The sequence below is a fragment of the Arvicola amphibius genome, chromosome 13, assembly GCF_903992535.2.
Source record: "Arvicola amphibius chromosome 13, mArvAmp1.2, whole genome shotgun sequence".
NCBI classification, from domain to species: domain Eukaryota; kingdom Metazoa; phylum Chordata; class Mammalia; order Rodentia; family Cricetidae; genus Arvicola; species Arvicola amphibius.
In genome coordinates this window covers 43650906-43663609 of record NC_052059.1, presented here as the reverse complement: position 1 = coordinate 43663609, position 12704 = coordinate 43650906, and the positions used below count along the sequence as shown (strand labels likewise).

The 12704-nt window shown below is 48.7% G+C and overlaps 1 protein-coding gene across 1 annotated transcript in view; it reads left to right on the top strand.

The window, feature by feature from the left end:
• The window catches only part of Gfra2 (GDNF family receptor alpha 2), a 96308-nt gene that overhangs the window by 80482 nt on the left and 3122 nt on the right, over window positions 1-12704 (top strand). Inside the window, exons 5-7 of the mRNA XM_038310239.1 lie at window positions 3801-3910; window positions 4782-4922; window positions 6902-7074. Of these exons, the coding sequence (XP_038166167.1) occupies window positions 3801-3910; window positions 4782-4922; window positions 6902-7074 (424 nt within the window). The remainder of the gene's footprint in view (window positions 1-3800; window positions 3911-4781; window positions 4923-6901; window positions 7075-12704) is intronic.

Below are 12704 nucleotides of genomic sequence, written 5' to 3'. Positions count from 1 at the left end.
CCAGATCAGGAAACTTTTTTTTTAAGTACAAGCATGTCTGAGATGTATTATAATAATAGTAATAATTAAAAAACCCACATTCATCCGAAATTCAAATGAAATGGGCATACAGCATCTAATATGGCCACTTTTTCATCAAATTAGGGTCAAGTGCCTCTGTCCTGCTGCTTCCCTGTGATTGAATAGGCCAGCGCTGTTAATGAAGCCTGCTCAAAGAGGACTTGTGATTTTGGGGCAATTCACCTGCTCCCCTGAACTCAGTGAAGAGTAACTGGCTTGTGTCCATTTCAGTGCTCCTGCTGGCTCTCTGCTTCTTGCTCTCTGTTTATCTGCCTGTCTTTCCCGCTCACAATTTCTTTGCCCCATCTCTTTTCTGCGTGTGCATGGGAGTGACTTAAAGGCAGTACTCTGTGATGTGGAAGACTTATCCAGCAAAGATCAACTCTTGGCAGCAGTACAGAATCCTAGAGACCAATGACATCCCAGGGTAGAGGGTGTGAGGGACATTTTGCCTGGAGGAGATGGAGATCACCAGCTGGCACCCTGCATATTATGGGTTAGGCTGGAGTGTTCGTGTGGTTGGTTCTCATTGTGTTGGAGTTGTTGGAGTTTGTACAGGAATAGAAGGAAATTGACTCCACTTGGTCCATTTAACGGGCAGAGGGAACCCGCTGCTATGGGTTTATCACAGATTGAGAGGTAGAGAAAAACTTGAGCAATCAAAGGCCTCCTGGAGACTTGGACTTGGCAACCTCCTAAATGGCCCCATTTGTCCCCTTCGCTTGCCAGAATGTCATAATGGTGACGCTGGCAGCAGAAGGCCTAGCTGCTTCCCTTCCCTTCCTTCCCCTCACGGACTGCTGGTCCAAACCCACATCCTCCCCTTCTCTTTACTCTGAACAGTTTCTTGTCTGGGGCGCTGGCACTAACCCCCAGGCTTCTTTAAGAGCAGGAGGCTGGAGCCACATAGGACTGAGATGCTGTTTATCCTGCACATCATCCTGGGGCCTGGCCTTGGGGGCTCTGTGCACATTTCCCAGCTTCCAGGGCCTGTCCTCTCGGCTACATTCTCCATGGCATGGAAAGGGAGAGTGGGCTCAGGGGGGCAGGGTCTCTTGGGACCCAGCAAGCTGTCTCTGGGGCCCTCTCTACCCTTGGCACGTTCACATTACCCACCTCGACGCAGGATAAAGTGGTGTGTTTTTCTTCCCCGTGAGTCGTGAAAAGCTCTTGTTTGTACTTGCCAGACCCAGGCATAGTGCTGGGAACCAGACATCTGCATAGAGAAGGCAACAAAGATGATGATCCCTGTCTACGTTGGTGGCTGGCTGCTCTGTCTGGTACCTCTCATCGCTTTATTGAAGCTCTGGGCAAACAAAGCTTTCTGTTTGTTAAGCGGGGACACTGAGTACCAGAGACATGCCAGTGAGCCCCAGGTCACATAATAGGGCAAGGGACTGACTGAGCACAGCCATGTGACAGATGGCTCTCAAAGCAGCTGGACTGCCTTCCTCCTTACCAGCTCAGGAGCCCCTCGAGCCACAACTCTTTTACCGTCTGTAAAACGGTATGCGGGCTTGCATCCTCACCCGCGCATCTCCTGCTCGTCTCCTGCAGAGTCTGGTTGATCTATGGTCTGTTAGGGAAATGTCCTAGATCCCTCAAAGGACTGCTCTCCTCTTCTCCCCTTTATGTTGCTATTCCTTCTCCAGCCTTTGAGCTGGTGACATTTTGAGAGGCTCCTTGGACTTCCAGGCCAGCTGAAAGACACACCAAGTTCCCAGTGCCATTTGATTTTGTAGTCAAACTTGTTACAGAGGAGAAGGCTGCTCCAGATGCTGGCGGTGACTGGAGAAGTCCAGGAGGCTCCAACAGCTACAGGTCTAGCTGGAGCCCCCAGCTCAGTTTTGGGCAGATTATGTTATTTGTAAGGAAATAAGCAGATAGTGACATTCCACCCAAGTCCTGTGCCCTAATCTGGGGGGGTGGGTGGGGAGCATGCTGCCTTGACCATGCCATCGGGGTTCCCTTCTGATATCATATTGACATGCTTACCATTCCCATCTTGACTCTGTCAGTCACATGCCAGGGGAGATGCTCTAACCCAGTTGGAGCAAGGATGAGGGATATAGCTACCATCCCACGTTTAACAGGACCTTGGAGGATAGGGATGAAGAAAGAAATAAATTTGCCGTGTTAGCAATGGGCGTTCTCATTGGAGAGACTAAAGAAGGCAATGCCAGCGAGTCTCTGTGCTATTGAGTCGCCTGGTTCAGAGTTTCTGTGTAGTTGCAGGTAGAAAGAGAGCAGAACTATGTGATCATAGGAAAAGCCCTCTGTGGAGAAGGGTTGGGGTGGCTTTGGGGATGCCAGAACTGGGAGACAGATTCTATACATGCTCACGTGGATGCATGAGTGTGTGTGTGTGGGGGGGCATTATACAGAACAACATCATACAGAAGATGGTAACTAGTGATTGCTCTAAAATGCAAGATTCAGTAGGCTCTCCATTTCTGTCTTTATCTTTTCCTATTGCCCTTGCTTCCTTCTGAGGCAGGGGAAGATTTGACCAAAGTGGAACCTTTGAAAAGCCTAGTGTTTGCCAGGGATGTACCAAAGTACCAGGGACTAGGCAACTGGAGTCAGAAATAGACCCTTGCTTACAGTCCTAAAAGTCACAAGTTTGGAGTGTCAGTGGGACCATGCTTTCTCTGCACTGTCAGAGACTTGGATGAGCTGATAAATGAGGTCACATGGCCAGGACACTCCCTGTAGGAGGTGATGCTTGCCATAGACATGGTAGAGAGGGAGGGAGGGAGGGAGGGAGGGAGGGAGGGAGGGAGAGAGGGAGGGAGGAATCCCCTCTAGTTCAGGCTGATAGAATCCTCTGTGGCCAGAGCACTAGGGTAAGAGGGAGAAGGAAGGGGGCTAACCGTGGGTGGTAGACTTTGCTTCACATCCAGTCCTGAGGCAGGGGTAGAGAACTGGCCCCGTCCTGCTCCTGGCTGAGTGTGGCACAGCTGTGCACAGAGGGTTCCTGTGTCACAGGAACTGACAGCAGCGGGCGATGGTGTGCTGCTCAGGAAGAGAAAATTTTACAAGGTGGGCTCTGCCTGGTGATCCTGGGAGGCAGGAGAGGGGCATCCTGTTGGCCTTTGTTCTGACATGATGCAGAAGAGTCCAGGCAAGAACGACGAAATGTCTCTCACCCTGAGGAGACTTTTCCTCCTTGTCCCTGTGTTCTGGTTTAAGTTTCAGGTCAGGGTCGTAATCATGGGATCCACTTTGGGAAGAACAATGTGTTCCAGGATTTGGGCAGCGTTCTCCAAGGCTCTGGCTGGCAGGAAGTGGAACCTGGTTCCCTGCCCTGGTCCTAGATGCTGTCTATCAACACACCCCCTCCCTCTGGTCTGTTTTCTGACAGCAGGAACCAGTGAGAGAGCATTGCCAGTGTCTCTGAACTTTAGTTCTGCTCTTTTTTTTTTGAAACAAATCTCACACTACATTCCAGGCTGACACTGGAGCTCACTATGTAGCTCAGGCTGGTCTCAAACTTGAGATAATCTTCCTGCTTTTAGCTCTCTAAGTGCTGGTGTTACAGGTGCGTGGCTGGGGCTTTTCTTAAATTGCACTGTGCCTGCCTCTGCCCGTCTCCCTTCACTTTCTATTCCCTCCTCTCCTGGCTTCCTCAGGTTCTAGGATCTGCAGTGTGGAGCTTCTATGCCCCAGGCAGTGCGGAGGAGGCTGGAGCAGACTGCCAGACTAAACTGTTTCCTCCTTGGGTCTTTTCCTGACACCAGGTCCCGCCTGGCAGACTTCCACGCCAACTGTCGAGCCTCCTACCGGACACTCACCAGCTGCCCTGCGGACAACTACCAGGCGTGTCTGGGCTCCTATGCTGGCATGATTGGTAAGCTCTCCTTTGTTTTCTGTGCTTTCAGAGCACCCCCTCACAACCTCACTGGGTGGGTAGTGTTGTAGCCCAGCCCAAGGTCAGTGAAAGAGACTCAAGGTGCCACCTTGCCAGTGGCAGATTCAGAGTAGCATCCAGGGGAAAGCAGAGGGAGGCTACTCCTTACTAGGAGGGGACTGTTTCTTTGTTATAAGGCTTTGGAAATCAAATTACAGCCTTCTAGGCCCTGCTAATCAGCCAATGGGGACTCTTATATTGAAACTTTCACTAAGTAGATGATATTTCTTTCTTTTTTTTAAAAAAGATTTATTCATTTATTATGTATACAGTGTTCTGCAGGGCAGAAGAGAGCACCAGATCTCATTATGGATAGTTGTGAGCCACCATGTGGTTGCTGGGAATTGAACTCAGGACTTCTGGAGGAACAGTCAGTGCTCTTGACAGCTGGGCCATTTCTCCATATTTCACAGAGAAGGAAACTGATGCTTAGGAGAAACCGAGTTCCTTGACCAGGCTCACTTAGTTGATAAATCCTAGCGCTGAAATCCAACCCAGGATGGGTGCTTTCATCTTTTGGATTCTAGAAGAATCACTCTGCACATTTGTGACACAGAAAGCAAGGACCTGAAGGCTGGGCCTGAGCTGCTGGGGTCTTTCTGCCCTCCTGAGGACATAGAGACTGGTCTTCTCTAAGCATTTGGCCTTTCTGGTCCTGCTGACTCCATGGTCACTAGGAGTAATTGTGCTCAGAGTTAGGATTTTAAGTTGAGGTACCTGAGTTTTGTTTGGTGTGGGGGAGGAAGGCAAACGTGAACCTTTGTCCTATTGTGCCTATACATCTTCTTTTCCTTCCCTTTCTCCCTCCCAGGGTTTGATATGACACCCAACTATGTGGACTCCAACCCCACTGGTATTGTGGTGTCCCCCTGGTGCAATTGTCGTGGTAGTGGGAACCAGGAGGAAGAATGTGAGAAGTTCCTCCGGGACTTCACAGAAAATCCGTGCCTCCGTAAGTCTGGGAAGACTTCCCCTTCCCCTTCCACTTCTGTCCTCTAGCTGGGTTACACTCTTGCTACCTGGGAAGGAACGTAGAGCTGCTCCAGTCATTTTTCTCTCATTTCTTTGGGATGGCCAATGATACCTAAGGGGCTTCTGTACCATATAGCGATTCCTAGAGACCTGAAATTTTGAGCTCTTGGAGATTTCATTCCAGAACTGTCAGCAGCTGCCTGAGCCTACCCTCAGAGTCTCTAAGCTCATGGGATGCCAAGACAGAATGATTTCCATTGGCTGTTCTGACAGCATCAGCCAGTTTCCTTTGGAGACTGAATGCTCCCATGAGGACCACAGGCGCCCTTTCCATGTAGTGGGTCTTTCCTCTTGGAATTGGTGACTTAAAAAAAAAAAGAATCATTTAACTACTGGTCCAAAGGCTGCAGAGAGAAGTGGTCACAGTTAAATTTGGCCCGCCTTTGGTCTTTGCAGCCTGACATCCCTTGTTGATTATAACACTGGCAAATCTCTTCCCTCCTTCTTTCTCTCCTTTTTTCCTTCTGTTCATCCCTTTTTTGCCTTCCCTTTCCTGGCACTGGGGATTCAGATTCCAGTGCCTGTCATTAAAGCACGTGTAACTAGGTGGAGGTAAATTGAAGTCATCTGTGATCCCAGCACAGCTGGAAGCTGTAGGCTACCGTTCTCTCTGGTGTCAGAGTTCAGATACCCAAGTCCTCCTGGACAAGGGAAGACTCAAGGTTTCTCAGAGGCTGTATATCTTGAGGACAGCTGGGTATTAGCCAGTTTCAAGGTAGGGACATCTGGTGGTCTACTCTGACAGGTTCCCAGGGCTCCCTAGAAGGACATAGACTGACAAGGAGATTTCAGGGCAGAGAGCCTTGTCACACAGCATTGAAGGTGACCAGAGTGGCATGTATCTGGACTGGAAGATAGTGCACTCCTCCTGCAGATCTGAAGGCATTGGGGCTTTCTTGCCTGAAAGTCATGGTGGTTGGGTAGTGGAACAGAGTGGTTAAAGGATACTGGCCAGCAGTTGGTGTTGGCATCCGGTTCAACCTGGATGTGAATATGTGTCATTGGGATTATGGATATGGTTTTTATGGGTGGCCTAATACTGAGAGTCCCATACTGTAGTAGGTGCTTGTGGGAGAAGACTGTGATGATGAGGGGACAGAAACTAGAGGTGGAACCATGAGATGGCTAGGAGGTAGTCTGATATGACATCTAGTGGATGGGTTAGAAGGCACCATAAGCTCCCAAGGTTCTGCCTTGGAGGACTTAGTTAGGTATAGAAGACATCTTTAGGACTGGCAATAAAGGGGAGAAAGCATTGTTGATGGTAGGAAGGTATGCACAGTCTACAATGAGACATCATGACTTTGGAGGTAGATATTTCTGTAGATATTTGTTGAGTTTTAGGAATAATTTTGTTCAAGAAGTCCAATTAGTTTGCCCCGGTGGGTTAGCGCTAGTTGGTGGTACGGGATAGGAAGGCCATCCAGGAAAAGACAGTGATATGGAAAGGGAGAATGGCTGAGGCTGGGGCGGGGATCAGATAGTACCTGAGTTGGCAAAGGAGCTGGAAGGGCCTGGGCCCAGGAAGCCAGGGATGGGGCCTTCTGCAAGAGAGGTCTCCAGTGCTGGCCACCAAGAAAATGCTCCTGCCATCTTGGCCTGGCCAACTGTCTCTAAACGTCATTGGTCCACTCTCCGTTTCCTTGTAGCAATTCTCAACATGCTAATTTCTTTCCATTTTTATTTTTCTGTCTTTTCTAGCTTTTCTCTGCTACTTTCCTCACCAACTGGGAGAACACTTTATGTCTGCAAGGAGCCTTAGCAAAGTCAAACTCCAGTGTCCAACCATTATTCTCCAGCTTGTAGGCTCCTCTGGGAGAGCAGCAGTTAGGAAGGAAGTTCATCAGGAATGATGGCAGCAGGCTCTGATCTTGCTATTTCTATCTGCCCTCTCTCCAGGGAATGCCATTCAGGCCTTTGGCAATGGCACAGATGTGAATATGTCTCCCAAAGGTCCCTCATTCCCAGCTACCCAGGCTCCTCGGGTGGAGAAGATTCCTTCATTGCCTGATGATCTTAGTGACAGCACCAGCCTGGGGACCAGTGTCATCACCACCTGCACATCTATCCAGGTGAGGGTTGTGTCTCTGAAGCTTGGGAACAGGAATTCGGATAGCTCGAGAGCTCAGAATGCATCAGGGTCAAACATACGGGAGTTGACTGAAATGGAACCATTGAAGGAACGCCGAAGGTTTCTTAAGATTAGGAGCCCAAGGGCCAGGGAATTAGGAAAGAACATGTTTTCACCTCCTTGTTCCTGTAGGCATTTTCTTTGCAACCGTGAAAACACTTGTTATCTAACAATATCGCAGTAGACAGACTAGGGTACAAGAGAAATGTAATAGTTACCATACAGCTGCTGTCTGCTAATTATCAGTGGGCATGCTGGGAATTCTCATCTTGTTAAATTCACAATGATGTGACCATGTTCTTTTTTTTTAAAAAATTATTTATCTATTTATTTATGCGTTTGTTTTATAAACTAATCCTAGTTCCCCCCACTCCTCTCTTCCTGCTCCCCCCAACTTTCCCCTATCCCACCCCCAATCTGTTTCTCAGAGAGGGTAAGGACTCCTCTGTGGAGTCAACTAAGTCTGTCTCATCATCTTGTTGAGGGAGGACCAAAGTCCCCGCTGCCCGGGCCTGTAGAGAATGGGCTCCACAAAGTCAATTCACGCACTAGGGTTAGATCCTGGTCCCACTGTCACACACTGCCCGGGTCCCACCATTGTCACCTGCTTTCATGGCCTAGTTTGGTCCTAGGCAGGTTCCGCAGTTGTCAGTTCGGAGTCAGTGAGCTCCCACTAGTTCAGGTCAGCTGATTCTGTGGGTTTCCCCATCATGGTCTTGAACCCTCTGTTCATGTTATCGCTCCTCCTTCTCTTCGACTGTACTCTGGGAACTCGGCCCAGTGATTAGTTGTGGATCTCTGTATCTGCTTCCATCAGTTTCTGGATGAGGGTTCTATGATGACAATTAAGATAGTCCTCAATCTGATCTCAGTGAAGGTCAGTTAAGGCATCTTCTCCACTATTGCTTAGTTTCTTAGCTGGGGGAGGTGACAACATTCTTACTCAACATTCAGGAACCTGATCCAAAGGTCTTAGGTGACAGACCCATGATCATGTGCTGATGGTTGCTGGCATGAGACCTTCATCTTGCCTCCAAGATGTACAGTGTTCATTGACTTGTCCATCCACCCACCCATCCATCCATCCATCCATCCATGAACACAATATGCTTTACAAACTCTGTATGCTTTATCTTATATGAGCTTCTGGGGAAGCACTGGTGAATGAGATTGATACTACTCTGGGTTGTGCAGTGTGCTGGTTAGATTTATGTCAACGTGACACAAACTGTAGCCATCCCAGAGGAGAAACCTCGACTGAGAAAATATATCCCTAAGATCAGGTTGTGGGCCAGCCTGTAGAGCATTTCCTAATTAGTGGTTGATAGGGGAGGACCTAGACCGTTGTGAATGGTGCCATTTCTGAGCTGGTGGTCCTGGTTTCTATAAGAAGTCAGACAGAGCAAGCCACAGGGAGCAGTCCAGTACACAGCACTCCTCCATGGCTTCTGCATCAGTTCCTGCCTCCAGGTTCCTGGCCTGTTTGAGTTTCCTGTCCTGGCTTGATGCACTACAATGTGAAAATGTAAGCCAAATAAACCCTTTCCTCCCCAACTTGCTTTTGGTCATGGTGTTTCATCGTAGCAGTAGGAACCCTAACTAAGATATATAGTCTTTATGCCTTGAAGGTTAAGCAGTGATATCCTTCATTGTAGTAGCTTACCTGTTAAAGAGGTTGATCCTAAGAAGGCCAGATACATACATACTGACTCACACATGCACACACTGATACAGATGTAGACACACACACACACACACAAACACACACACACACACACACACACACACACACACACACACCTAGAACAAAGTATTTTGAAGAAAGTTTAGTCCAGAATGCCAGAGGATAAACAGTGAGGCGTGTGTGAACACAGGAGATGGCTTGGGCAGGACTTCTCAGAAACTGGCTGGACACACTGCTGGGGTCTGGAGAACATCAACAGCACAGACTACTAGAAGGTTTGGGAGGAGCTGAGATGGTGGGCAATGGGCTTCTCTGGTCGGGAGAATGTAACATTCGTAACACCAGGATGAGAACTTGAGTGGGTTCCTCCTGGCCACTCATCAATCACAGCTCTGTGCTGGTGATTAGGGAAGACACTGTTCCTTCCGCACCTTGAACCTTGGGGTCTCGTTATCAGTGACAAATGCCTTTAAATGCCTTCAGTTAGAGTATTAATTCCTTCATTGAGTCACCCTCCCCAGTTTGGGTGAAGATACCCATGTCATCTTTGGCTGCCTCCTAATTACACTGGGTTTACCTGGTTTACTGCCAGGGGAGGGCTCAGGTTCCCGCTCAATAGACAGCTGTCAGCTCAATTCCATGCTAATGTGGTAGATAGTTAGGTTGATCTGAGTTGTGCCACCTACTAGATGACCAGACTCAGGTACAGTTTGCCCTTCTCGTGCCTTACATGACCCCCAAGGGTACCCTTGATCCCAAGCTTCTTGGGGACAGCTCATCTGTGAAGAAGCTGCATTGACAGAAGACTGCTATGTCTATAGCCTCTCTGTGATCCCTTGTGGGCACAGAGAAGCTCAATGCTGTATCAAGAGCCCCCACTCCAGGTTCTTCAGTGCCTAACAATGCCAAATCGCATTCTTTCTTCTTAGAGAAATTAATTCTTTTTTTTTTTTTTTTTTTTTTTTTTTTTTTTTTTTTTTTTTTTTGGTTTTTCGAGACAGGGTTTCCATGTAGGAGAAATTAATTCTTTACATCTTGACTAGTCAGTTAATTATTGCTATACCTGAGCCTGTTTGTGTACGATGTGTATACACAGATGCACATGCCATCGCACATTTGTAGATGCCAGAGGACAGCTTTGTGGAGTCCATTCTCTCCTTTGGCCACTGTGTGTGCTTTCAGGCTCAAACTCAGATGGCCAGGTTTGCACAGTAAACACTTTACTGGCTCTGTCATCGCCTGGGCCCACATTGTCTGTTCCTGTTCTGAGTTTCTAAAGCATCCTTGCTTAGTTCCCCTCTCCCCAACAACATGGGCTTTCACAGGCTCCAGTCTGGGGGCCCATCTTAATCCTGATTTGATTCTAGGGGAGATGATGAGTGATCTGTACGGGAGGCGATGTGAAAATGCCTTGTAGACCCAGGGATGCCGCTCAAAGACAGGGATTGTGAAGCTCTGGTGGGTGGGAGGCTCCTTAGCAGGTGGTTCCTGCAGGGCTGGCCACAGGGACCCACTGACTAAGTCATTGAGCAGGATGCTAGGGACAACCATTCCAGAAGGCAAGGAAGAAAAGCTGCTCACCATTCCCTGTTGGATTCCTGCTCAGAAATGCAGGGGAATGCCTATGAATCTTACTATCTTTGTAGGGAACCCCCTTTCACCCACGCCAAGCTTGTCTGTCCTGGCTTAGCTGAGGGCTGGCCCGAGGCTCTGCTTCTTCCAACCCTATACCCCTCTCTTAGGACTGGGGAAGATGGGACCCCTCCAGGGATTAAGGCTGTAGAGAGACCCTGTATACAGGTTTATTTTTCTGAGTCTATATGAGCCCTCTGAGGCAGGGCTGACACACACACACACACACAAAAAAAACACACACACACACACGTATATATATATATATATATACACACACACATATACACACATATATGTATACACACACACATATATATGCTTTTATTAATTTTTACGTGTGTGTATATGTGGCATGTCACAAATGTAGATGTCAGAGGACAACTTGTGAGAGTCAACTTTCTACCGTGGGGTTTTGGGGACCAAACTCAGGTTACTAGACTTGGTGACAAGCACCCTTACCTAGTGAATCATCTCATCTCCCTGGGGCTGAGAAACTCAAGGGCACAGCCCAAGCCCGTGAGGGAGGGGGGCAGCGGATCTGGATCTGAGTCAATGTTCTGGCCTTAGGTATTAGAATTTTCAGCTCTCTGTTCCTCCCCACCCACGTGCCACTTTTAGAAAAACCGGAACCGCCCCTGCTGTTTTGTGTGACTAGAACTGGGTGGAAGGGCCTCGAGTTGGCTGTTGGAGGTCACTGAAGCCATTTGCTAGCTGCTGTGTTTCCTGGAAATGAGCAGGGCAGAGGGTTATTTTCCTCCAGCCTTTTGCTTCTAGAGTTGTCCTTGTGCAGAGAGGTCGGGGAGTCCTTGGAGAGAGCAGGATGCTGCCCAAGTTATACTTTCCTTACCGGCCTCAGACCACAGGTGGAGGTGGGTTGTGCCTTCTGACTTTAAGGCTCCTTCCCTGTCGCCTGTCACTTGGGTGCTTGGCTTCTGGGTTCTGCCTGATAAAACATTACTTGGTGCTGCTTTGTGTGGTGAATAGGTAATTTTGAGATCTGAGGGGTCCAGTGTCTCACCCGAACACCACTTAGGGGTGCATATACATCTGTCTAGGCTATTTTATACCTAGAGAAACAGGCTCAGTAAGTTTGTCTTGGGTAATCAGCAGAGCCAAGTCTTGAGCCCAGGACTCTGTCATCTTGGGTACCTGCTTCTTACTCTGTTCCGGACCACCTTGGGACAAGAATTTAGATTTTTAAGGCTTCTTCTTCCAGATTGGGAGACATTGCTGGGTCCAGGTCACTCTGGGGAGGATGTAGGTCTAGGTCAGGGGCCCCATAGAGCTTGTGTGTTCAGATCCTATCTCTGTACTTCTGGTTGAGCTGGAGAGTGAGGTTCTGGCTTTTCTTTGTGGCTTGATCTTGGCGTAGAATGCTGTGTGGCCATCAGTGTCCTGATGCATGGAGCCTGCATGGGCTGCCTGAGCATTTGTCCAGTCACAGGGTGCTGTGGCTGCCCCATCTTAGGGAACTGTTTAATTGAATTGTTCTCTCAGATCTTAGTTTTCTTAAGGCAATAGACTATTTTCAAACAATATTATGTATAACTCTGAAATACATTAATAAAACAAAGATGGGCACCTTTGATTGGCATGCGACAAGGTCCTTGAATGCTGTGGGGCTGTCTGACTCCATTTACCGGGATTCCATATCTAGTAAGCCTTGAAATAGGGCAAGGAGGACATAGGACTAAGCCATGGGGCCACTGAGGGCAGGCCAGGCTTGCCACACCCCATAATTAGAATGATGGCAAGGGGTGCTGGGTGCAGGTAGATTCTTGGCAGTCCACAGGAAGGACAGATGTGGCATGGCGAGGGTTAGAGTAGGGGAGGGTGCCAGGTAGGAGACTGGAAGACAGTACATCCTCTGAAATGAGATGACGTGTTCTCCCTGAGGTGGCCGGCCGCCCAGAGCATGACTGGACTGGGACTGTGCCTTGAGGAGGAGCAGCCCATCTTTGGGGATACATGGCCCTAGAGCCCATGACCCTCTGAAGAGAAGAGCAGTTGGTGGTTTGGTTGGGCCAGCTTTTGTTACCCGGGGACACTGGTACTGTGGTCTTGAGCAGGTTCCTTCTGGGTTTGGTTTCTTTTGTTTCTCCAGTCTGGATTATGACCACACTTTCTTGGCCTGGATCTCACTGTGACAGCTGGGACATCACTCAGTTGACCAGATGCCCAGGATGATCGGTTGCCTATGGAGTCCAAGGGATTATTGATAATTCTGGCCGAGAACAGTGACTTCCTCATAA